Genomic DNA, 26,820 nt, shown 5'->3' on the forward strand with positions numbered 1-26,820 from the left:
GGCCACGTCAGATGATTGACGATCACATTCATCCTGATAAATCGCAAGGGTGATTGGGTTCCGCTAACCGACACTTTCCCGGTGGCTGGGTTCATCCACCTCACCAGCTTGCCACGTCCGAAAGAGCATATAAATCCGTTGCCATGTCAACTCGATTCTCCCATATCCGTCGCATTGTTAAAAACACTTGCTGTCATCAGCTGTTCTCCTAATTCTGGTTACGTCCCTAAACTTCCTCTCCTCCGTTCGCGGCTCTTTCTTAAATGTTGGTGGGGGAGTGGAAGGCAACAATCGAACACCTACAGTGCATCCGGGGACGAGATTAGATAAAGATCCTTAGAGAGAGGAAAAAGCGGCTCAGTGGTGAGTTTAGAGACGTCGGATTTGTTCTATTGGAGCTTTTGTTTCAAAGTCTGCATTGAGAATTTAGGTCTCGTGTTTGTTATTATTTTGCGATTAGACGTTTTCCTAATCGAAGCGTTTTAGCACTGAGGGTTTGATAGTAATCGGAGAAGTGCTAACTTTGCCGGGGTTAGAAGAAGGTCGTCGGCGCCTTTCTGTTGTTTTATTACGTTCGAATTGGGTTTTGCGCAGCGTTCTAACCCTATTTGGACTACATTCGACTTCCTGGGATCGGAAAACGTATTCGATACTTCCGCTGTCTTATTGCATTCTAATATGTTTTTCTCTAGGGCTTATGGTTGATCGTGTCCAATTTGCATCTTAGCCATGTCGATTTCATTGTGCCATAAGTAAAGACGATTGTCGTGCCTGTCTGTCTGTCTTTGGTTGGTGGGCTCAACAATGAATGTACACCCAATGTGCATGGTCCATCATGGTGGTGGTATGTGCTTGGAATCCACGGATAGCTCACCATGCCTTATGTTAATCCAATGGGCTAACTGGGTCAAGTTCGCTGCTTCTAAATGTTTGAAGTCCAAATTAATAGTAGTAGATTCATATAATACTGTAAATTAACTCAGTTCTACTCTGTATGTCGTAGTCTAACGGATGTTGATAGATTAACAATCATGTAAATTAGGATGAATATCTATCAGTTCTATGTTCTAAACAACCCCCTTTTGCTTTATGTGAAATCCTTCACAGTTTTTCTGCCTGTTTTAGTTAGTATTTTTTGATCTGATGGTAATCTATTCTGGATATAGATACTTCTGTTCAATTTTTCGCATGCGATGGAAGGCGGTGTTCAAAAAGCAGATAAAACTGAATTTAAGGAATGCTTTAATTTGACATGGAAGCAGCCATATATCCTTCGTCTGGCATTTTCTGCTGGCATTGGTGGTCTGCTTTTTGGTTATGATACAGGTATCAACCATCTTCTGTCTATATCGTTATAACTATAGCTCAAGCATTATATACAAAAGATTGTCTTCTGAATTTATGTCAGACCCCTAAAACTTCTTTGTTTTGTAGCTGAAATTTAATTATTACCTGTGCATTGCAAAGCTTAATGAATGTGGCATGATCTTTTGGATTAATGGTAAAGCATTGGTGAGGGAATTAGTAAGAAATAAGTGGCAAAAACTTCAATTGACTTTGGAATGGTACTTGGAGCGGAAAAATAGGGCCCAACGCATCTTGTTAACTAGGTCCATAGTATGTGGCACTCCATTTCCCTTGTAAAATTATTGTTCCCAAGCATTCATCCGGTTGTTCATTGTATCTTTCTTTATGTGGTTTTGCTATTCCTTTGTCAAGCCATTCCTATCTGCTCGTGCATGTTTATTATAATGGCTGCTAGAGAGATAGATTGGCCACCCAAATAGTCTCCAGGAACAGGTTATGATCATATCTTTTTCAATGTACATCATATTACTTAGGTTAGTGATAATGCAAGATTATGTTTTAAGCCTCTTTCTCTTTATTTGGACTTTATTTGAACATGATAACTCTGGCATCCCACTTTATTATACAGTTCATAACAAATGAGTGGAAAGCTAAACATCTATTTTAGACCAATATCAGCATTGTATCTGCTTTAACAACACTTGGAATGGAAAAAAAAACTAGTCAGATTAACAATAAGAGGTCCAATCAATATAAGTTGAGGTTTGATGGATGGACTCAAACTTCATGACACTGCCACAACAGTTAGAGAAGAGGATGAGTTATCACAAAGTAAAGAGGGAGAAAATATTAGACACAGTATATTGAGAGAGATAATAAATTAAAAAGAACTATCTGACCGGAAAAATATTGTCAAACTAGCTAATTTTACATCATCACAAGTTGTTATCTACGAGACTACGACCAAGCAACCCAACCCACTTATTTATAACTTGCAACTTTTCTCTGATCGAACTCCACTTGGCACTCCTCGTTCATAACCATGAGAGGACAAATAACCTCATAATATGATTTCCTAGGTGACCATATGTTTGTTTTAGTCTTCAGGACTTTTGATCTAGCACTATAAATTGGTAAGACTAATGTGGATTAACACTATTCTAAAACAAAAATCCAGGCTATTGAACTTTCAGTCCATAGCTGAGTCCATAGTAACTCAAATAATACTGAACCCATAACAAAATGGGGATTTTGTTTGCAATTGATTTTACTTATACATAGTTATTAATATTTGTCGAATGAGTTAAACACCTCGTAGTGAATATATCATCATAACACATATAGCTTCTTAATGAACTACAGTATTTTATTTTAACATTTTTCATTTGTTGCTTTTTATTATTCAATATTCTATAACTGTATTGATTGTAACTCCTGATTTAATAAAATTAATGAACTTGTTAATTGGTTAGGTGTTATCTCCGGAGCACTTCTTTACATTAGAGATGACTTCGAATCAGTTGATCGGAGCACTGTGCTGCAGGTGCAGTTCATTACATTCATTAATTTATGTTACTTTCTTGTGCACAACAATCCACCCCTTTAGGATTTGGTGTAACCTTGTGTGAACAGGAAACCATTGTCAGCATGGCTGTAGCTGGAGCTATAATAGGAGCTGGATTCGGTGGATGGTTGAATGACAGATTTGGAAGAAGACCTTCGATTATATTGGCTGATTTGTTGTTCTTCGTTGGTGCTATAATAATGGCTGCTGCGCCAATTCCTGGAATTATAATTCTTGGGAGGATCTTTGTGGGATTTGGAGTCGGGATGGCTTCTATGACCTCTCCACTGTACATTTCCGAGGCTTCTCCTGCAAGAATTAGAGGTGCTCTTGTTAGCACTAACGGGCTACTGATAACAGGAGGACAATTTTTTTCTTACCTTATAAATCTGGCATTCACCAAGGTACCATGTCAAGTCCTTTTCTATCATCGATAGTGGTTACCTACTAAATTAACTGTGTACCAGTACAGATTTCTAACAGCAAAAATGACGTTTACGACATTTGGTAGGCACCTGGTACTTGGCGATGGATGCTTGGGGTTGCAGCAGTTCCAGCACTTGTTCAATTTTTGTTAATGTTGTCCCTTCCTGAGTCACCTAGATGGCTGTATAGAAAGGTTAACATCTAAGCCTTTTCATATCAGAATTGTTTGTCATAGATTTTGTTCTTCTATGTGTCAATTTAGAATTTTCTTTTGTCCGATAGGAAAGGGAAGAGGAAGCTGTAGACATCTTGAGAAGGATATACCCTGCTGAGGAGGTTGAAGCAGAAATTGAGGCTCTACGACTATCAGTTGAAGCTGAAATTGCTGAGGAAGGTTCGATCGGAGAATATAGTTTACCTGGTAAGTTAAGGAAGGCATTGAGCAATGTAGCTGTCCGGAGAGGACTCGTTGCAGGCATTCTCTGCCAGGTTGCTCAACAGTTTGTGGGTATCAACACCGTTATGTATTACAGTCCCACTATTGTTCAGTTGGCTGGCTTTGCTTCTAACAGTACTGCCTTAGCACTTTCTCTAATAACCTCTGGGCTCAATGCCCTTGGATCCATAGTCAGCATCTACTTTGTTGACAGAGCTGGGAGGAGAAGGTTGCTACTTCTCAGTTTGATTGGTATCGTAACCTGTCTTGCATTACTTAGCGGTGTGTTCTTTGGAGCAACAAAACACTCGCCAGCGGTTAGCAAAGAGGAAACACAACTATTCGGCAATTACACATGTCCTGCTTTCAACCCAATCTCAGGCATGGAATGGACGTGTATGGATTGCATGAGAGCAACTTCTGAGTGTGGCTTTTGTGCTCATGAAGGGAATAAAGTAAGTATTCAGCTGTTAAATCCTTTTATCCTTAAGTCCTTACCGTTGTTTGTATTTTAGTAAGAATCCTGGTTGTTCTAACCATGAATGATCATGTCATTTTAAGAAGCCATTAATCTATTGTTTTCCACATAGCGGTGTAAGAGATATTTAGAATGCCTTAGCTTTTAGGTAGAGCTATGTTCGGTCCAGGATGACTTAAAACCGTTTGAAATTGTTCTTGTTTTCGGCAAGTGTGAACAGTTCATGCTCCTTGCAGATAATGATCTGCAACTAGCCTTGAAGTTTTCAGTTAAATCGACTTCATCTGTTTTGGTCTCGTGTATATCACATATCTTCCTACTTAAGTGGAACATTAAATTCATAAGTCTAGTTACATCAATGTTCTAAACCATATTATTTATTGTGCTTGGAATTTCTATACAGCTTCTTCCCGGAGCATGCTTGCGGTCGGATTCTACAGTTAGAGATGCTTGTCACGCCAATCATCGTGAGTGGTATACTCGAGGATGCCCAAGCAACTTTGGATGGTTGGCTCTCGTCGCTCTCGGAGCATACATTGTATCTTACTCTCCTGGCATGGGCACTGTCCCCTGGATTGTCAACTCGGAGATATACCCCTTACGATACCGAGGACTCTGTGGGGGGTTGGCCGCAGTAGCTAATTGGGTCTCCAATCTGATCGTCACGCAAACCTTTCTGAGCTTGACGGAGGCTTTAGGAACAGCTCCCACCTTCCTCTTGTTCTGTGGCATTTCTGCTGTCGCCTTTGTGTTTATCTTTTTACTTGTACCGGAAACCAAGGGTTTGTCATTCGAAGAAGTGGAGAAGATGCTGGAAAGCAATGATTATAAGGCATGGCATGGAGCAAGGACTCAAGAAAGCAAAGACCATAATTAAAAATTTTACGAAAACTTTTGTCTGCTGAACATGTTCGTTGTGTGCCACAAATTTAGAAACTTTTCATGGTGATAGCTATAGAAGCACTATTATCGATTGACTTGGAGCTGCTTTGCTTGCAAAGTTCTACTTAGGAAGCATTTACTTTCGCTGTTTGTAGAGCTTCTCTGATTTGAGTTGACCTGAACTTAGATGTTGAGTATTTATATTAGGATACAAATATTTGTCCTATTTGCTCTGTTTTCCGGATAGACTATTAGGCTTCAAGTTGTGGAAAATATTTGGATAATGTTCAAATCTACTCATGTATCTTCTCTCGCTTGTTCCTTTCTTCGTTCCCTTGTCATCTGGTGTTACATGAAAAGCAAATGTCTCTCCACACAATAAATTTATGACATAGAAACTATCATGAATTGCTTGAAGATATAAGAACTACAGCTCCCACTACTCCATGCATTTTCAATTAAAAACATATTGTTGCATCATTAACAGTTATAGTATCAGTTCAACAAGTACACATTTCATATTTCGTAATAGAAAATGACTGCAGTAAGTGAAAGGATGCCAAGTTAGAATCAAGTGATCTGATGGTCATAAGTGCATCAACAATTTGCTTCAGCAATACAAAATCCATTTCCACATAAATTTAGACTGCAGGGAGTTCAAAGAACAAAAGGGCATAAAGAATACTGTACATTTCATTACCATCTATCTGGGCACTAAGATTTGGAACATGATGGAAGAGAAAAAAGATGGTAGCAGTTATATAAAACATGTAGGTTACAGATTTGGATATAGATCTGGTGTCTGTGAATGGATCATCGCAACTGCTATGGCGAAAGACTGCAGAGCTGATAGAGTTGATCCAGATTTAACGACGTACATGTCTTTGCTCACATTCAACACTTTGAGAGTGGGTTCACTGTGCTTTACATCCTGAGAATTACAAGAAAATTTAGCCATGTCAATACTTTCTCGTCTATTAGGCTTCAGACGAGCAGGCTATGAGAAACAAGCAAAACTGCGTATTAGCTCAATCTCATGCATTAACAATGATTAAATTGGAAAGAGAAATATTGACTAGTTATTGACTAAATAATGGCAAAATCGAGAACAAATATGTTCTTCAGAAAACAAAAAAGAAAAAGACTGTAATATGGTCTTCTTCATAGTTTGGTCCAATCTCCAAAGAAACTAGAAAGAATGGAAATGAAAGAAAAATAAGTCCAGAAAACTCTTTTGATAACCAAAAAATTGATTCAAGCCTGGTATGATGACAAACACAACCATTTTCTTTTGAAAGTAAATTGAAGACAAAGTCACACCTGTTTAAGTTGCCTGTGCCAAACAAATACATGGATGGATGGATCTACAAACTTCACCTAAAAGAGGATTCATCAAGAAATCATGTGATAAAAGAAGTCGAAAAAAAAAATCATAATCGGAGGAAGGACTGATCTTGATATCATCGTAATCTAGAATGCCCCCAAAATATCCAAGGCACTCTTCATGAGCACCAGGAAATTGTGAAAATCTTCAACATTAGTTCTCCATACATGCATATATCTTGTAGCTAATAATTAAAAAACTGTAAACAAGATACAGAGCCCAAAGAAACTAAATGATTTGATGAATAGAATTGTATACTGCACCTCTGTAAACAATTCAAATGACTTGCAATCCCCTTCCACCTTAGCCTTGGGCAAAACAAGTGAACAGATAGAGTTATTGTTCAATACTTTTATAGGACATCCAATATCCCACCCACCACAGTCACACTGTCCACCTGACTTCCATCTGTCAGTGAGACTAGAAGGGCCACCAGCTCTGGTAAATGACCCACCATGAAATCCAGCTGGGACTAGAACAGTTACATTCCTAGCAATCTTCTCTCTGTCACATATAAATCTTTCTTTACAACTTTCAGAAGAAGATGAGGGTGGCTCTCGAGAAGAATCAACATCGTCAAGTTCAACTTTCTCAAGGAACTTGAGTCCCCAACCGCCAAAAGCAACTCCTTTTGAGACATTGCATCCATAATCTCTGACTACTATTGCAGCCAACTCATGGTTGGGTAGGAAATCATTTAAAAGGTGTTCTGAACAATCTGGTTCATCGATAATTTGCTGCTCGCCAGAAAAGAATTGACAGAGATCACCAAATCCAGAACCTGTTACACCAACCTTGATTTTAGGACTGTGCTTTGACGAATGGCTTGGTCTAAATATCACAGCCATCTTTCTAAAATGCATATTTTTTTTCTTGGGATTAGATGATGACTTATTTTCTGCAGAATGTTTTTCATTAGCACCAAACAAGACAAACTCAGTCTCTATGAATTTTGATCTGTTCGAGTTAACGATTACAGAGCTTGATACCTTCATCTTTCCAACAACAGGTGAAGCACTGATAACATTTTTCTTTGACTCATTTCCGATAGCTTTCCATGAATGGAACAGATAAATGTAATCCAGAGACTTGTCAACAGAGGGTTTGATCTTCAGAGGACTGGCCGCATATACTTTACCTCCATCATCAGCATCCATGGTGAATAAGAAATAACGAATGTCACTCTCCCAGACACAGTGAAGAAGTGCTGAGCTGACACAGCCATGTGCAGGTGAAGTAGACTGGTAGGATGAAGTCGATTCCGTACTCGAGCAAGAAACCATCAACTCCTGAGAGAATTTTGCATCAGATGATTGTTTCCTTGGAGGTTCTGCGAGTGGTTCTGCATTTTCTAACAATGGGCTACAAATCCTAGGAAAGCTTGATGAATCTGAGAATTTCATTTCCATGGTACCAGCCAATCTTGATATAATTTGTTTCATGTGAACGTCTTGCTTCTTAACTGGATCAAAAGACAATGAGCTTTTTATCGGCCCACTTCCCTTCACATTTCCTTGTATAAAATCATGAACCCATCTAGCTGAAGGACTCATGACTATGTTTCCTGACTGAACAAAAGGTGAACATTCAGGAAAGAATTTGCTTAAATTGTTTATGTTTCGAGTTATATCCATCAACTTTGAGGTCTTCAAGATGTAACCGGAGGCTGTCATGCTAGCAGGGATGTTTAACAATGATTTGTTTCCGTAAAGAATAACATGAGATTCACAACTAATTTCTTCAAGATCAGCAAAAAATGATGGTGCAAGATTTTTGTTGGTACCAGTAAGATGATTCCGAGAGTTGCTGCATGGAAGTGATCTTTGGATTTGCCTGCATCTTCGGTGAAGTTTCGGTTGTTTGATTTCCAAATACAAAGGTATTTTGCTCATAATCATCTTAAAATCCAATTTAGCATCGAAAACACTAAAATCTGAGTGATCATCATCCCTAAATTCTGCACTATTATCCAAACTAGGAGATGCAGCATGTTCATTCCTTGCTTGTTCTTGCCCTTCCAAATCTGCACTTTCCATTGTCATGTTCAAAGAGAATATATCCTGACACTAGCCATCATAAGAATACCCTCGGTTCAACTTCATGCTGCATTGACATAAAGAAAATGCATGTTCACCACTGAATAATGGGTATGGCAGCTACTAGAAGCAGAAACATTTCTAGTAGTCACAACATGAAATCCAATGTGACCATATTTATTGGCACCATAGAAGAATACAAGGAAACTACAGGGACTAAACCTAATAAGCTGTTCTTCACTAATTATATAAGCATGAGACAACAGTGGATTGGTGCTCTATATATGAAATTATATTGTTGGGATAACTACTGCTAACTTGAAGATGATTATTTGGTTTCAAAGATAATATACTTCATTTTCAAATCTGAAAATAGGCTTCAATGACAAATAATACTCCATGTCTAAGGCTTGAAGATTAGCAACTCATAAGCTATCCAAGTGACTGAAGCCAAGGAAGGAAGGATGATTGAAGATATATCCGAACCATATCTCCCAATTACCAGTATGTTTCTGTAAAATCTAGCAACAGTTGGAATCTCTATCTTCTTTTATTCCCACAAATTCTTTGATCACAAATTTCACTTTTATTCTTCCACCCAAAGTTTTGGTGAAGTCCCTTCTTGTCTTGATTAGATGCGCAGCAGCATCCAAACCCGTCATAAAACCTTAGGCGACAAAAAGAGGATATAGACCTAAAGAGCAGGGTAACAAATTCCTCACCTTGATACTGCGTTCCAGGTCGCTGCTCTTCTATGTAGATTTTGGCCGACTTGTACCGAAGCTCGTTCTAAAAAGGAACCATCTTCTCTTTCAGCAAGACAAGATCTCGCCAAGGCTAGGAAGGATATGTCGGATGAATGAAGAAGAAAGGATATGTCGGATGAATAGCAACGGATTTCCAGCTGATGTGAACAGTAGAGAGAGGAAATGAAGATGGAGAATGGAAGGAAAGAGACAATAAGGTTATCACAAGAAAGGTGACTTTTCGAGGATGCGGACGACGAGAAGGGAAGGGAAGAGATGGGAAGGAGATAAAAGAAACCGACGGCTGACGATGAAGGAGATAGGAAATGTCGGGGAAGGTAAGGTGACCAGAAGAGATAAAAGGCAGTTCCTTTCCCAAATCCGCGTGAACTTCTCTCTCCCTTTTCCGGTTCAAGCATTCATCACCAGCGGCTCCCTCACAAACAACCAAACACGACCATCGAATCACCAGTTACAACTGTGATCCTCCGCTCCGCCGTTGCCAACAGTAGCAGCCAGTGAGAAAGAACAAGGAAGCAACCAAAAAGTAAGACAAATCTTTCTTAGCAAAGGGAGATACCACCTGCTCCCAAAGTTGGGCTTTTACTGCAATGGTGATAGAGAAACTGGAATTTTCTCCTCTCTAATCGATAGAAACAGAGAATGCTATTACCCGTCTCCGCTTTCAGTGTCCCGCTTTTGTTCGTTCGCTTAGGCTTCCCTGCGTCGCCTTCTCTCTTCGGTCAAAGGTCAAACGGGAGAGACGGTGGCAGCAGAGTGGACCCCGCAGCGGGCACCGTCTCCTCGTCCTTCCCTAACGCGAGCAAGAATGAGCAAAGACAATTAAGATTGGAGAGAGAGAGAGTACTTCGAAACCATCCGAACATTAATGTTCGCGGCTTCGAAACCATCGCGCCCAACATTAATACTCATTCCGAGCGTTCGACTCTTGCGGGATGTCGGAGAACTCAAACACCGCGTCCATGATGAACCATCGCTTCTTCGGGTGGTGGGCGATGAGAACTCCAGCGTTCCTTTCTTTTAAGGGTGATTTCTCGTCATTTTCGTTTTTCAAGATAATGTCTCAATTTATTATAATATCATTTTTTTTTCTTTAGCTTAATTATCTCCTCTTACTCGTAAGATATGAAAGATAAAAATTGGTGGTGAGATTCTAATATGATAATATTATTGTAAGATTTCTAACACCTTAAATAGAGGTGATAAGAAGAGAGAAGGTGATGAGCGAAAAAGGCTTCACACATAGGCAGCAAGAGCTCGTGATGGAAACGAGGAGCAGAGATAAGTAGCAACATCGATGGGATAGGAAAGAGAAGACAAAAAATATTTACATGATTATAATAAATAGGGGATACTACATGAGAAAAACGAAAACAAGAAGCTTGTGCAGCAAGCTCTTTATCTTCTCGATGCGTCTCACTAAATGGCAGACACCCTCCTTGGAAAGAACATCATAGTGGTACACGCTTTAACAATGTATCATGGCCTTTTCAGGAGTGATGATTGCCTGTGATTGAAGCAAAGTTGAGTTGTTCCATTTGACTTTACCACTCACACTGTAGTAATCATCGCTGTGTGTTCATGCTTTATTCATTAATGGCCGAACAAAAAGTTGAGATTGACGTAAAAGAGACTCAAATTTCGAGAAAGAATCCTTTTCGTGAATGAAGAATTTGCATGTTAGCCAATCTCGATTTTAGGGTGTACACTTTGGTTTCTGATTGATCAACTGCAGATGTGTCTGACTAGTTTGTAGTACTAATGGCATATAAAAATTTTGATCTGCTTCAAAAGTGCTATATATTCAGCTTATAAATCTGAAATGACGGATTAAACATTCGTGAAGTAATTAGACAAAATTGGATTCCGTGTCATCCGAAACTTTCGGAAGTATACAGAGTTCACTGATTTCTTGATCTACGGGTAACTCCACAACTGCATTTGGATGCAGGGATACCTTCTTCAGGTCTCCACATATTGAGTTTACTGAACTGAGAATGATTAGATTTGCTGCCGAGGATGGCCGCAACAAGTCTACAATCAACACTATCTTTGTGTACCCACACGAGTCATATCCAGGATTCAAGGGTGTAGTTGCACTTCAATGAGTTCACCCCACTGAGATGTGCAAGGATGTCAGAGGTGTTGAGGATGTCTTCTTCCTTGATGGCCACCTACAAGTAGAAAGCAGCAGTAGATGAGAATTGGGGTCAGAGATGAGCACCAAACATGTAATAACGTAAGATGAAAGCCATGATATGTCTCTGAAATAATCTTCAGAGACGTAAATAGTTGCAGCAGTTTGCGGGGAAGAGAATTCTTCTGCTGAAGCTTTGTGTTTGGAAGGTTCACAGTATAAGATAAACGTAGAGCTTACTTCTTCCTCGTCCTCGAATTCATGGTTGCTGGATCTCAGTCTTGCCAGCTCTCCAAGTTCATCATTCTTGGCAAATCTTCCCCGGACTCGAGGTCGGCTGTCGGCTAAGGTTTTTCTACAAGCATACTGCAGAGATGACATGGCTTCTGCGTGAGATGAGATCACGTTCGTTGCATGGAACAGATGATACTACGTACCTTGATCTTCTTGCTGAAGTTTCGCTCGTTCCGCTTCTTCATGTACCTGTGGATCTTCTCCTTCCTCTCCTCCACGGATAAGCGGCCAACCTTGTAGGAGGAGTCTTCCAACGGTGAGACGTCGGTGGCCGGCAGCGGCGGCCGGGAGTTGCCGCTGCATCCAACCATCAGATGCTGGCCTCCTCCGTTAATTACCTGCAAGTCGCCGGGGCTGTACGCTCGAGCGATCGTCTCCTGCCCGAACGTGCCCAGGTCGCTGCCCTCTGCCGCGTCTCCCAACCCCACCAGTGCTGCGTCCGGTCCCGCCGCCGCCATCCCGAAGAACCCCTGCGGCTCACCTCCGCCGCCGCTGCCGTACAGCGCGGCTCCCATGCCAAGAGTACCTTCGAGAAACCCGCACGGTGGCGCGTCCAGCCCCACCAACTCCTGCGGTTGCTGCATCGCCGCCGCGTAGTGCTGCTCCCCGTACGCCGCCTGCGGGTTCTGCTGCTGGCATGGTGGGCCCCCCGTCGCTGGCATGGGGACTACCATGGCGGGGTCGAGCGAGAACCCACTGGGTATGGTCTCCGTCAGTAAGATATGGTCGAACGGGTCCCCGACGTACGTCGGCGTCGGCGCGAGCGGGAACATCGGCGGAGGAAGAGTATGAGGAGGTGGATTTTGGGACGACGATGACGAGGAAGGGTACCGGGCGAGGCCGGGTTCGGGGTCGAGCGACACCGAAGGGGCATCCAGAAGGGCGTAGAGGGAGGAAAAGGGTGAGAATGGCGCCGCGTCACCGGCATAGCCGTAGAGGGGGGTGTTTGTGGCAATGGCCGTTGTGGCTGCAGAGGAGGTGGAGATGGAGGAGGAAGTAGAAGAAGAGGAAGAGGAGGAGCCGTCCTCGCGGTGAGGGAGACAGGGTTGGCTCGGGTGGTGGTCGGTGAGGGTGAAGATGTCGCTTGCGGCACTGCCGTCGTCGTCGCAGAAGTCGAGCAGCTGCACGGCGATGGGACTCGAGATACCCTCCTGCATTCAAATAGCGCACTACTTGTAACCAATCATAGCACACAAAACTTCTTCTTCCTCCTATTCCCAGATATGAAATAAAGACCCAAACAAGTTGATGACTTGCTTCATCCATGGCCATGGCCACTTCAGAAAGGAAGAGAAGCCAGAGGCATGCAGTTTGCCACCAAGAGAGTATTGTCACGTGGTCAATTGTGAGCAGATATATTCGGAAGCGAGGCACGCGCGATATTACGTGGTCGACCGTGAGGATGCACCTATATGAGTGCGTGTGTTTATATATATATATATATATATATATATATATATATATGCATGCATGTGTATGTGTATGTGTATGTGTATTGAATTTAATGATGTGAGATCACCTCGCGGAGAAGATTAGTAATGAGAACAGCATTACATCTTAACAGCCGCCATATACCTCGGAAGCTTACAAGAGAAGAATGCCATGCATGCTGTAGATAAAACGTAAGGGTATCGCAATGGCTGGTTCAGAAAAATGATTGAGTTCTAGGGATGCAAGAGATCTAAGTTATCTGAAGCTCCATAAATTGAAGGAATTATGATAGCTTCGTTGCGGAATACATGAAACTCCAGATCAAACCAACAAGCAGGAATGAGAAAGAACAATGAAAATGGAAGGGATGAAAGCTTACAATTAACAGCTCCTCCGACGTCGGTTCGATCACGTCCTGCAACATGTCTCCTCCACGAACTCAGAGTCTCCAGGAAAAGAGAAATGAGAAGAAGAAGAAGAAGAAGAAGAAAATCTAATCACTGCAGAAATGTTTTCCTTGTCCTCTTAGCTTGAGTAATCTCTTATGCGTCATCAAAGATCATCTCGTTATTGGTGGCAAGGAGATTTAGACCTCCGACAGCCCATACGATTCCATCAGGTATATATAGCGGGGAGAAATTGTAGGAAGGTTGTGGCTTATAATAATGACAGGTTAAAAATGGGATGAGGAGAAGAGATCAAAGGATAAATAGTGGGCAGAGAGGGAATGTCCCGTTTCCTGTACGGGGTCACGGCGTCGAAGGTTACGCTCCGAAGTTAACGAAGGACCGCGAGAAGCACACACTCCGTTTATTTCTTAAACGATGAAAACATTTAGCACGCGCACAAATTCAAAACGAATCATTCTTTCCTTGTCTTGGACATTTGTTTAATCACTTTTAGACAACATTTATTTTCTCTCTTTTTTTTTCTTAACAAATTTCTTATATGCCATCATCATGTTCTAACTATGGATGTCTATTATTAAAACCTAACATGTAATCTAATTCCATCAATACCATTCATTATCTTATCGATCAAAGGTTAATAATTTTGATTGTTAGGGTATTATCTTTGAAATGCCACATTTCAGCACCATCCACGTGGTAGCATATGACGACCACGACAGCACCAACAAAAGACCTCTAGGTTAACACGACGTAACATCTCGGACCTAAACACGACGACCACACGCTCTCGCACTATTCGACGTCGAACACCGCGGAGCCATTCCGAAAAGCTAAGAGTGGTGTCGCACGACCGTTCCAGAAAGCTCAGAACGACGCTGCACGACGAGGGTCCATACAGGTCGATCGACAATCGTTCGTAGGGTATAAATCCTTCCGAGAAGTTAACAGTCATTAAATGACCATGTACGATCGATCTTTCTTTGCAGGTATAAAAGCTAAGGGAATATTGGACTTACTCTTATTCCATTCAACTCTAACTTAAGGTTTTGATGGATCAAGTTAGGAAATTCCTCTCTCGATCACAACCTGAGTATAGGAACTATCGATGAGGAAGCATGTGACGAGGTTCACAACTCAATCTGACCTAACACTTACTTCCGTCACCCGAGTCTCCACGTAAACAATCTTACATATCCATAATCGGATCAAGTTGTACTTACACCTCAACCACAACATAAATGTTCACCAATAATCTTATACATGGATCAATTTTGTACATATTTGTCATCCTATCTCAATTTCATTCCTCATTTCTAACTTGCGAAACCCGCAAACCGATTCAATCGGATTCGGATGTTAACTCTACACGCTTGCTTTCTCGATTTCGGATCCTCCCTTCCTGCATGTGCGCTTGTCTCCGAGGATTCGCTTACGATGATTCAATTCACAAGATCTGTGACACTTACGAAGGCGAGGTATGCGCCATGGAACATTCTTGATTCTTTCACGGGCAACACGTGTCACTGGATTAGCATGCCGGACCATGGGTCGAAAATTAGATCGGACGAGTGGAAACGAGGCCTAGAAATAACAGTCGAGGGTAGCGTGCGGAGCAAGCCAGCGTTCTTTGTTTTTTTCGTCTCGTCTCCCTTCCTTCGTCCGTGGAGCTTGGAGGAAGACAAGAAGACGAAGACACTGGTATCTTAGGTTCCTGATCTCTCCGTCTCGTCTAATTTTACGAATGTTTCTTTCCATGGATTATTAGTTTCATGGATCGGCGGTTCTCGTTTCGGTAATCCAATGATCGTCTTATCCTAAAAGAATCGTACATTTTCAAGATCTCATTCCAAAGTGTAGACGAAGAGAAGACCTCTCTGAGATCTCAGTGTCCTTGATCTGTGCATCTCCTTTAGGTTTACGATCTGGGTTCTTTCTTTGGATGGATCATTAGATCGTTAGTTAAATAGTTCTGAGTTTGGCGATCTTTGATGGCGAATGGACTTTCCGAGTGGTTTTCTACCGGAACCCTTCTCCGAAGGTGATGGTGAGATTTCAAGTTCTTTGATCTCTCTCGTTTGAGTCTAAGTTGTTTCGTTTCTTTTCGAGGGATCATTAGATCTATACATTTGTGATTATTCTTTCAGTGATCTTTGATGGCGAAGTGAGTAATCTAATTGTCTTCAATGAAAATCCACTTCGACAAGATGCCAATAATCAATCCTATGCTTCGTGATTAAATTTTCATTGAGGAATATTTTAGTTTGGGTTGTCTGTCGTTTTGATCTTTTTCTTTTTCTTGTTTTCCTTTCGTGATTGTGAATATGCATTTAATAGTAGATGTGGGTTCGATTCTTTTGCATTCATCTGATGTGTTGCATTTAGTTCTCGGAACGCTCGGTTGTTCTCGTTATTGATATCCTAAATTGTACTTTAAGAACCAAATATTTGAGAACGCATTGTACTTCAATAAAATCATCAGATTAACCAACAATGCTAGAAATACGACAGGGGAGAGGTAGCGAGAACTTAATGGAATAGAACTGCATGCATTATCTAATTAAATACCAACAAGAAATGATTACAGAATAGACTAAGGTAATTCAAAAAATCAGAGGGTGAACATGGCATAATTTATTAGAGATTGCTTTGGTTAAAGGATTTTTTTCATTTAATAATCGTATCCGCATTGACGTTCTAAGTTGTATTTAGATGTTTTAAATTGTTATTTCATGGAACATTCTTGACTCTTGCCATAGACGAGGCTTATAAATAATAGGAGAGGGTGGTACGAAGAGCGAGCGAGCGTTGTTTCGTTTTTTTCATCTCTTCTCCCTCCCTCCATCTGTGGTGGAGTGTGGATGAAAACAAGAAGATGAAGAAGTTGGGATCTCAGGTTCTTGATCTCTCCCTCTTATCTAGTTTTACGAATATTTGTTTCCACTGATTATTAGCTTTCCGGATTAGTGGTTTTCATTTTGGTGATCATTGGATCACCAAAATCTCAGTGGCCTTGATCCAATGATCAAGTCTTATTCTAAAAGAATTGTGCATCCTCAAGATCCCATTCCAAAGTGTAGACGAAGTGAAGTTCTCTCTTAAATCTCAGTGGCCTTGATCTGTCCCTCTCCTTTAGGTTGACGATCCGGGGTTCTTTCTTTGGATGGATCATTAGATCCTTAGATAAATAGTTCCGAATTTGGCAATCTTTGATGACGAATGGATTTTTCGATTCATTTTCTATTGGAACCCTTCTCCACGAGCGATGGTGAGATTTCAGGTTCTTTAGTCTCTCTATTTTAAGTTTACAAGTTGTTTCTTATATGTTCGAGGGATCATTGGATCTATACATTTACTGTTTTACTCAAGTGATTTTTGATGGCAAAGTGAGTAATCTAATTTTCTCCAATAATCCTATGCTTCGTGATTCAATTGTCAATTGAGGATTATCTTAGTTAGGAATGTCTCTCATTTTGGTCGTTTACTTTTCGTATTTTTCCATTCGTGATCATTGGATTCAATTGTCGGTCGTTGTGATTCAATCGTCGATTGAGGAATCGTAAATGTGGGGTTTGATTCTTTTGTATTCATCTGTTATGTTGCATTTAGTTCTCCGATTGCTTGGCTGTTCTGGTTCTCGATATCCTAGATTGTACTTTAAAAATAAAAGTTTTGAGGACATATTGCACTTCAAGAAAATTATCAGATTAACCAACAGCATTAGGAATCCGACTGAAAAGATGTTTAAAGACTTTTTTCATTTAATAAATCGTATCCACATTAACGTTCTAGTTGAAATGGTGCAGGAGCATTCTAAATTGTATTTAGATGTTTTAAATTGTTATTTCATGAAACATGCTCGATTCTTCCACTTGCAACACATATCACTAGCATAGTTGGTCACTCAATGTGATGCAAATTAGATAGGACCACTGGATATAAATGACGCAGGGCAAGACACCGGCTCTCGTAGATGAGGCCTATGAATAACAAGCGAGGCGATGTGTGGAGTAGACAAAAGTTCATTTCCTTTTCTGTCTTCAGCTCCCTCCCTCCCTCCATCTGTGGAGTGCGGATGAAGACTAGAAGACGATGATGTTGGAATCTCAAGTTCTTGATATCTCCCTTTCGTTTAATCTTGCGGATGTTTCTTTCCATGGCTTATTAGTTTCACAGTTAAATGGTCCTCGTCTTGGTGATCCAATGATCACGTCTTATCATAAACGAATCATACATTTCCAAGATTTCATTTCAAAGTATAGACAAAGAGAAGGTTTCTCTAAGATCTCAGTGTCCTTGATCTGTCCCTCACCTTTAGGTCTACGATTTGGGAATCTTTCTTTGGATGGATCGTTAGATCCTTAGATACATAGTTCAGAGTTTGACGATCTTTAATGGCGAATAATTTTTTTAAAGTCATTTTCTACTGGAACCTTTTTCCAAAGGCGATGGTGAGATTTCAAGTTCTTTGATCTCTTTCATTTAAGTCTATGAGTTGTTCCTTTTCTTTTCGAGGGATCATTTAATATGTAGATTTGTGGCGGTTCTTTCAGATCTTTGATGGCAAAGTGAGTAATCTAATTGTCATCAATGAAACCCTGCATCTCCAAGATGTCAATAATCCTATGCTTGGTAATCCAATTGTCGTTGAGAAACACTAACAATGTGAGAGTTTTGATAAGTAATTGAGAGGATTGTTTTCACCTTGATCGTCCTTTTCGAGGGTTGATGATGATCGCGTGAGGAAAAAATTGAGCGAGAGCAAATAGATCCCTAGAACACCAAATCAGTCTCCCAATTTATAGTCCCAAGGGCAATACAAAGCTTTAATAGGATGGATAGGATCTAAGACCACAAATAGATCGTAATTGTTGAATCTCAAGGAAAGCTTTTTGAGCAAAACTTTAAGGAAAATAATTACATGGATTATTCCTATTATGTTTGAATTCATTAAAGTGATCAATTTATATTGTTTTACATATTTATGAGTACTAAGTGGTCTCATTAACCAAGATTGAAGTTTCGCTTGAGAATTTTTTGGAAAGGAAAAGGCTTGAGAATTATTAATTTAATACGTGGCTTATATTTGATGGTGTTCAGGGCTTTGTTCGAGATGGAGCGAAAAATACACGCACCACAGCCTTATAAGAAATACCTAAAATATAATTAGGCTGACTTGACCCGACCTAACTCGTCGATCAGGTTGTTTACGCAGGCAGGATGGGCAATGCACGTGACACAAATTGCATTCGACCCATCTCGGTTGGGTGGTTTGCAGCTCAAGCAGGCACGTAGGGCGATGGGAGAGGAGGGGTATACAGGAAACGTGTAATACATTGATAAATAGGATATCTTCTCGGAAAGTAATCTAGAAGGTTCCACTACAATTCCTAATCAATTTCTCTCGAGTCAGTTTGGAGCTTGTGACCCATCTTCATAAACCATGGAGTCGCGGGCCATCCTCACTTGATCGAGGACGGTTTCGCCGAGAGCGGCTTCCCCCTCCGCAACGTCACCTCCCGGATTCTTACCAAGGTCATTAATTACCGCAACTAGCACGCCACCGTCTCCTCCGCCGAGGCCGACTCCGGCGAGGATGGAGCCGTCGCAGACGACGACCTCGAGGTCAAGAGGGCCATCCTGTACCGTGCTAATCTTGGCTCGACCGTTAATCTTTCGTAGTTTGATCGAAAGTGGTTCTTGAGATGCTAGTTCTTTTTCTTTATACTTGTTAACTTTTGCGATAAGTTTTGATTCCTCTTCGTATGCTTCTTCATCGTGTGATTGTTCTTGTTTCTTTTTGGTTCTTGATTTTGCATTCGATGGTTCGATCCAAGTTTTTTCGTTTGTTCTTTCTGTTGATGCTTCTTGATTCTGTAATAGTTTGTTTTCCTTGATCTTCTTCATCATGCTTCTTGATATTGTATTAAATGTTGGTTAGTATTGCGTTTCTTATATTATATGAATGAGTTCTTTTATTTGTCTTCCTGTTAATTCTATTTTGGGGCCGTTTACATCGATGTTGATTGATTGGCTGCCGGCGTAATAATCCATGATGTAGCTCGGGCGGGATGGGTACGTAACTGACCACACTTTGATCCGAACCACTTTGGTGCTTGGTGGGGCCCGCTCTCGGCTCTGATACGCTGGTGAGGACAGGAGGAGGGTATAGAAGAAACAATCTTTTCGGAAGAGTGATCTAGAAAATTCCATTAAATCAACTATGCGAGTTCTCTCGAGTCGTTTTGGTTGCTCCTCTTTGTAAATAGAGTGATGGATGTGGTGGTAGCGAGGCCTAGGATGGCGCGTTCATCGAGGTCGATTGGGCCACCCTCTAAGGTACTAATCTTGGATCGACTCTCTCCCTTTTCACTCGCTTTTGAGGTTGGTCTTTGGTTGTGTCCCTGCCTTTCTTTAGCAGTTTGATCAAGTCGTTCTTTAGATCCTGGTCCTTTATCTCTGTACTTTGCGATAGGTTTTGATTCCTCTTCGCTTCTTGATCATGTGATGGTTCTTGTTTCTTTTTTCTTTAAGGTTCTTGATTTTGCATTCGACGGTTTGATCCAAGTTGTTTCTTGTCGGTTCTTTCTCTTTATGCTTCTTGATTCTGTAACAGGTTGTTTTGCTTTGCATCCTTGTTCTTCTTCATCCTTGGCATTGTACTAGATGTTGGTTAGTTTCTTTATCTTAATTCATGCTTTATGAACGAGGTCTTTAATTTATATTTTGGTCGATTTTATTTTGAAGGCGCCTATATCGATGTTGATAAATTAATCCATGTAGTTTAAAACGAGTTCATGATTGAGTTTGATGACGCAAGAAAGTAATACACTCTGTGGTGTAGATTAGTTCACTCTGTGGTAGCAGTTAATCTCCAATTAGCCTCAAGTAGATTATGCATTTTGTGGCGTAGCAATCAATCTTCAACTAGTCTCATTGTGGAGCAACATATAAGTAAACCAGTAACAATATCTCCAATAACAGAAGTCTTAGAATAGGTTTCATGTAAATTAGAAGTCATTATGATTAAGGGCTACAAAAATCGTATATATAAATAGCTATATGTACATATACGTATATGTATGTATAAATATTTGGGGTAGGTATCTTTGTGTTCTAATTGGATGAGGATTGGGACTAGGATCAAACTTTAATTCGGAATGGGATATATACAAAATATAAATAGGCTAACCCGAACTAGCTCATTGATCATATGGTTTGGTCGGACGGTATGGTTATCACTTGGATCCGAACCAAAGGTTTGAGGACGGACATATTGTACTTTAAGAAAATTAATCGACAGTGTTAGGAATGAATTATCTAATTAGATATAAAAAAGAAATGAATGGAATAGACCAAGATAATTCGAAAAATCTCTTGCCATAATTTACTATGCCATGAGATTGTTGTATCCATGTTGACGCTCTAGTTGAAATGATGCGGGAGCATTCTTGGTTGTGTTTAGTTGTTTTCATCATGTTTCTCAAGATGATTGGGTATACCTAATTTTCCTCGGTTTAAGCAATCTAGTTCATGAATTATTGTGTATACCATATCTTTTAGATCATTCCAAGCAAGCAGAAAGTGTACCAAACGTAACATGACGGGTCAAACGTCTTCATTATTCGTCCAAATGAATGCGACATTTAATATTTTTGAATTTTTCTACCTCTTATTTTTTTCTTTAATTATGTTCAGTGCTTTATGACAACACTGAGTCATTCCGTAACTTATTTGTTTGTTTTTTAAACACTCTGATCATGTTTTCTTCGGTTCTTTTCATGTATATGTTGCATTTCCAACTCGCCCTCAAGTTTCCTGATCTCTGAGTTGTATTTATTGGTTGATAGGAAGATGGTAAAAACTGTTGGCTTGATGATAGCTTCTGTCCTCTGACTAATGTGTATACTGAACATTTAATAAGTGTGTGTTTACATGTTGTGATAGAATGGAATATTGTTTTATTGCAAATAAGGCTGTTGTTGTGAGGCCCACCTTTATGGATCTCACGATACAATATAGATTCTTTTTGCTTAATATTTTTTCATTGCTTGATGTGCTTGACGATGTGAAAATCATTTGTGCTTGTTGATGTGAAAAACTTGTGTAATTATAGTGTTATAGTTATAGTATAATTATATCTATTACTATACTACAACTACAGTTATAGTATAACCATAGTTATACTATAACACTATTTATACTATAGTTTTTCACAACATCAAGCATATAGAAATACGAATTAGTTTGTGTGAATTTGATGGAGTAGGATGATTCGGCATGTAGTTACATAATGAGATATTACTATGAAAGATCATTGTTGTAAGTTGTCTTATCTTTTGCAGATATTGAAAACCAATCTCGGTTTGAAGCTTTTATTATATTTCTGGTAATTGGACGTGATGGAAATTTTAGGTATAATTTTGTAATTTATATTTACAAAATTTGGCAAGTTTTCGACGGACTTTTTCTCTATTTAGCAAATTCACGGAATCTTGAAGTCATTTCAATCCGAATTAGTTTCGTTCGGGTTTTATGATGAAAGGAACTTTCCTAACTGCGACAGAATTTTCACCGTCCAAAACAAAATAAGTGAAAAAAAAAACTCTCTAGTTAAAACGTGGAAGTTATTTTTCTAGCTCAAAGCAAGAAATCTATCCTAAATTTTGCCCTCTTCGCTTTTTCTTTTTTTAATGTCCTTCCTTGGTTCATTGATTTTATTTTGAAACAAAAGAAAATCGTGGGAATGACATAGCAAACGACAATAAAATAACCCAAAATGTCCTCTAAGAATTTGCTGGTCAAAAGCAAATCAGCCCCCTTGTCAAACGCAAATTTGGTAAATAACCAATCCCACTAAGAACAGCAAATCAACAACAGAATTTGGTGGTCAAAAGTAATATCCCAAGTTCATAGACGCTTTATCCCAATTTTTGATAATTTAAGGATGAATATTCTTTTAAAAGTCTCCATGTTAAGGATCAAATCCAACGCATGCATCCCAACTCTCAATCCAACCGAATTACCACGAGTTATTTAGATATATCTCAATCCAACCTAATTACCAAGGATTATTTAAGGACTAGAATCATATAAAGAACGAGTCGCAAGTTCAAGTTCAGGTAAATTGATCTTGATCAGGAGAAACAATTTATGGAATCCAATTTATGGAATCTAGATAATTAAAATGACACTTTTAAAATCATGTCAATTCGGGCTTAATATTCCATTTTATATTATGTTGTCAGTTTTTCTTTACACAGTCTTTTGGTGTTCATTTAAAAATCTCCTCCATATGTTTGATTGGTTCCGAATCTTTTATTTATCTTCTGTCTTGTGTCATTCAACTAATTCTCATACTTCCATGTCCTGCTCTTGAACCTAGTGTTACCAGTTACGCAGATGTTACTTCACAACGGGAGCAATTGGAGACAGTAATTATAAACTCGTTTAAGCTAACTCTTGAATTATGACACTAGTAGCTAATCGACCAACTTCGTTGTAGGCAACCCCCAAAAGATCAACCGGCCTACAGATTAAAGAGCTAATTTATACATTGCAATTAAGATGCATAAAAACAGAACCAGCACCAGCATCTTGTGCAATATCAAGAAGCATGATGAAGGATAGAGAAAGAGATAGCATCAATATGAATCCGACCATCTTATGCAAAACCAAGAAGCATAAAGAAAAAGAAACAAGACCCATCGTCAGATCAAGAAGCATAAAGGAAAAGAACCAAAATCTGCCGTCAAATCAAAAATATTAAGGAAAAAGAAACAAGAACTACCACATGATCAGAGGCGAAGGAGAATCAATACCTATTGAAAATTATGAAGAAAACGGACCAGCATCTCAAGAACCACTTGATAAGACTACCAAAGAACGCAGGAACACAACCAAAGACAACCTCAAAAGGGAGTGAAAAAGGAGAAATCGAGCCAAGATTCGTACCATAGAGGGTGGCCCGATCGACCTCGTCGAACGCGCCATCCTAGGCCTCGTTCCATCCTCGGCGGAGGCGGTGGTGACGTTGTGGAGGAGGAAGACGACAAAGCACCAATATGAATTGGACCATCTTCTGCAAAACCAAGACGCATAAAAAAGAAACAAGACCCATCGTCACATCAAGAAGCATAAAGGAAAAGAACCTAAACCTGCCGTCAAATCAAGAAATATTACGGAAAAAAAAAACCAGTATCTCAAGAAGCACCGTGAAAGAACACCACAAAGAAACAAAGCTAAGACCAATCTGAAAAAGGGTTGAAAAGGGAGAGAGCCGAAACAAGATGAGATGCTAGTGGTAGAGGTTACCGCGGTCAACATCAACGAATGCACCGCCCCAACCCTCGAGGTTTTCGTCCGCGATCACCACATTCTCATCGGAGTCGACGTCCGCGGATGACACGGCAACGCGCTAGTTGTGCAGTGATCGATGGCCTAAGCGAGGATAGGGAGGGTGACATTGCGGAGAGGGAAACCACTTTTGGAGTAGCCATGACATTGTGGCTAGGGAGGTGATCATGACCCATGTCACCCCCAGATCGAACTCCTCACCGCCCCCAATACACCTCGTCCACAGCCGACGCATTCAGATCGATCGCCGTGGAGATCTCCGCTCGCTCTAGATGATCGCAGCCAACAACCACCCCTCTCATTTTATCTCTACCACTACTACCACTATATTTATAAAAAGGAGCATGGTCACAAGAACCAACCCGACTCGAGAGAACCCGAATCGTTGATTGAATGGAATTTTCTAGATCACCCTTGTGAAAAAGATTATTTCTTCTATACCCTCCTCCTACCCTCACCCAGCCTATCAGAGCCGAGAGAGGGCCCCACCATGCATCAAAGTGGTTCGTATCCTAGTGGGGTCAGTTACGTACCCATCCCGCCCGACCAATGTTAGTCGGGTCGGGTTAGCCAAATTATATTTTCTATATTTCTCGATCCGAATTAAATCGGTTGGGTTGGGTTAAGGTTTGACCCTCATCCCAAGCCACATCCAATTAGTTATGTATATATACATACATACGCGTCTACATTGTATCTCTACAGTCATTTATATATACGATTTTTCTAACCCTTAATCATAATGACTTATAATTTATATGAAACCTATTCAATGACTTATGGTATGAGATGATGTTTCTAGATACATATATGTTACTCCACAATGAGACTAATTACAGATTAACTGTTGTGCCACAAAATGCAGTAATCTACTCGAGACTAATTGGAGATTAACTGCTACGCCACAAAATGAACCGTGAGTCTGACAAACAGGGTTGGTTGCCCAATGGATGTGATCCACTGCCCAAAGGCTTGATGGATGGTATTCTGTTGGAAGCTCAGAAGGGGAAAATAGGAAAAACGACACCAAGTTCCAAGTTCCTTATCCGAAGCCACACTAACTCAATCATGAACTGATTAAGCTACATCATGGATTATTACACTAGCAGCTAATCAATCAACATCGATGTAAGCGAGCCCAAAATAGAATCAACCAGAACACAAATTAAAGAGCTCGTTCGTATAATATGAACTAAGGAACGTAAAGAAACTAACCAACATTTAGCACAATATCAAGAATCATGATGATGAAGAACCAAGATACAAAGGAAAACAACATATTGCAGAATCAACAAGCATCAAGAGAAAGAACTGACAAAAACAACTTGGATCGAACCGTCGAATGCAAAATCAAGAACCATAAAGAAGAAAGAAACAAGAACTATCACACGATCAAAAAGCATACGAAGAGGAATCAAAACTCATCGCAAAAGTCTATGTATAAAGAAAGAGAACTAGCATCTCAAGAACCACTTCCGATCAAACTACGAAAGATTAACGCAGGAGAACAACTACAGACCAAGCTCAAAAGGGAAGTGAAAAAGGAGAGAGTCGAGCCAAGAATAGTACCGTAGAGGATGGCCCTATCGACCTCGACGAACGCGCCATCGCTAGGTCTGCGACGGCTCCATCCTCGCTGGAGTCGGCCTCGGCGGAGGTGGCGGTGACTGTTGGGCTGATGGCCCATATTCAGCCCATGTGGGCTTTATCAGCCCACAGCTCCCACCCCCTCTTAACCTAACCCTAATTAAGATTAGGGGGTGTGGTGGCTGCGTTTTAGAGGCAGATTAAAGCTATAAAAAGGCAGCAACGAGGCAGATTTTTGTAGCGACGAGATTCTAAAGAGAAGAAGGAGAACAAGGCAGAAGAGGAAGAGAAAGAAAGGGAAGAAGACAAGGACAACGCAGAGAGACTGTTCACAATCATCTAGCAGTGTTCTCATCTCAGGTTAGATCAAATCTACAGTAGGCTCTTGCTGTGATTACTCGGGAGGTTTTAGATATTGTGGGCAGTAACGTGATCCTTGTATCCCAGTTATTCTCTTGTGGTTGTTGCTTGGGTTTTGGGCAAGAGATTGAGATTTGTATATTCATTATTCTCATAGTGGATTATCTCTAGTTTGCCCCGTGGTTTTTACCCTTCACATTGAAGGGGTTTTCCACGTATATCTTGGTGTTCTGTTTGATTGTGTTTCCATTTGATTGTGTTTCCATTTTATTCCGCTGCGTATTTTGGTCTTCTAGTATTTGTACCTTGGCAAGAATCCGGGAGGTGACAATGCGGAGGGGGCAGCCGCTCTCGGCGAAGCCGTCCACGATCAAGTGAGGATGACCCGCGACTCCATGATTCTTATCGCCCCACCCTCGAACTCCTTATCGCCCCCGCTCTTCAGCGTCATCTCCGCCTCACCCGCTTCACCGCGCCGCCAATCGGTTTGATCGCCGCGGAAATCTCTCTCTCTCTCTCTCTACAGCAACTACTATAAAGATGGGTCACAAGCACCAAACCGACTTGGGAGAAATCGGTTAGGAATTTGAGATTACTTTCCAAGAAGATATCCTATTTATCAATGTATTAGTACATGTTTCTTGCGTACCCCTGTGACAGTGGTAATAACGATGGGACGTGTGTTGATATCAGCTCCTCCAAGATAATGATCCATGCCTTGGTTTGACTTGACACGCCTGATCGAGGTAGACCAGGACGATGATCGAGCATGCCATGTCCTGCACAAGTTCGATCCTTCACACCACGCTAACACCGGTGTCAGACATTTCCAGGAGTACGATCCTGCTCCTTGCAAGCGGGCACATCAGGCAACGATAACCTTCGCTATAAAAACCCTCGCGCTTAGAAAGAAAATGAAGGAGAAAAAGGTGAGAAAAACCCCCTAAGCCTATCCACTAATTTGACC

At 40.6% G+C, this 26,820-nt stretch overlaps 3 protein-coding genes and 1 long non-coding RNA gene across 4 annotated transcripts; 2 read left to right on the forward strand and 2 right to left on the reverse strand.

The window, feature by feature from the left end:
- The first annotated feature begins 197 nt into the window (after positions 1-197).
- LOC103983405 (probable inositol transporter 2) lies at positions 198-5,373 on the forward strand. Its single transcript, XM_065106382.1, has 7 exons — positions 198-363; positions 1,167-1,326; positions 2,781-2,851; positions 2,941-3,276; positions 3,384-3,491; positions 3,581-4,189; positions 4,616-5,373. Exons 2-7 carry the CDS (start codon positions 1,194-1,196, stop codon positions 5,087-5,089), a joined length of 1,731 nt encoding a protein of 576 aa, XP_064962454.1. The 5' UTR covers positions 198-363; positions 1,167-1,193; the 3' UTR covers positions 5,090-5,373.
- Positions 5,374-5,658: 285 nt separating this feature from the next.
- LOC135611081 (uncharacterized) lies at positions 5,659-9,901 on the reverse strand. Its single transcript, XM_065106381.1, has 3 exons — positions 9,237-9,901; positions 6,742-8,581; positions 5,659-6,025 (listed from the first exon to the last, which is right to left on the reverse strand). The coding sequence occupies exons 2-3, from the start codon at positions 8,518-8,520 to the stop codon at positions 5,870-5,872; spliced, it is 1,935 nt and encodes a 644-aa protein (XP_064962453.1). The 5' UTR covers positions 8,521-8,581; positions 9,237-9,901; the 3' UTR covers positions 5,659-5,869.
- Positions 9,902-11,237: 1,336 nt separating this feature from the next.
- LOC135609243 (uncharacterized) lies at positions 11,238-12,997 on the reverse strand. The gene is made up of 3 exons (XM_065102349.1): positions 11,856-12,997; positions 11,659-11,784; positions 11,238-11,455 (listed from the first exon to the last, which is right to left on the reverse strand). Exons 1-3 carry the CDS (start codon positions 12,867-12,869, stop codon positions 11,351-11,353), a joined length of 1,245 nt encoding a protein of 414 aa, XP_064958421.1. The 5' UTR covers positions 12,870-12,997; the 3' UTR covers positions 11,238-11,350.
- Positions 12,998-15,161: 2,164 nt separating this feature from the next.
- On the forward strand, positions 15,162-20,102 carry LOC135611083 (uncharacterized). Its single transcript, XR_010486432.1, has 2 exons — positions 15,162-15,597; positions 19,612-20,102. It is a non-coding gene; the product is annotated as an uncharacterized LOC135611083 (long non-coding RNA).
- Positions 20,103-26,820: the final 6,718 nt, after the last annotated feature.

Source organism: Musa acuminata, chromosome BXJ2-4 (genome assembly GCF_036884655.1).
Source record: "Musa acuminata AAA Group cultivar baxijiao chromosome BXJ2-4, Cavendish_Baxijiao_AAA, whole genome shotgun sequence".
In the NCBI taxonomy this organism is placed as follows: domain Eukaryota; kingdom Viridiplantae; phylum Streptophyta; class Magnoliopsida; order Zingiberales; family Musaceae; genus Musa; species Musa acuminata.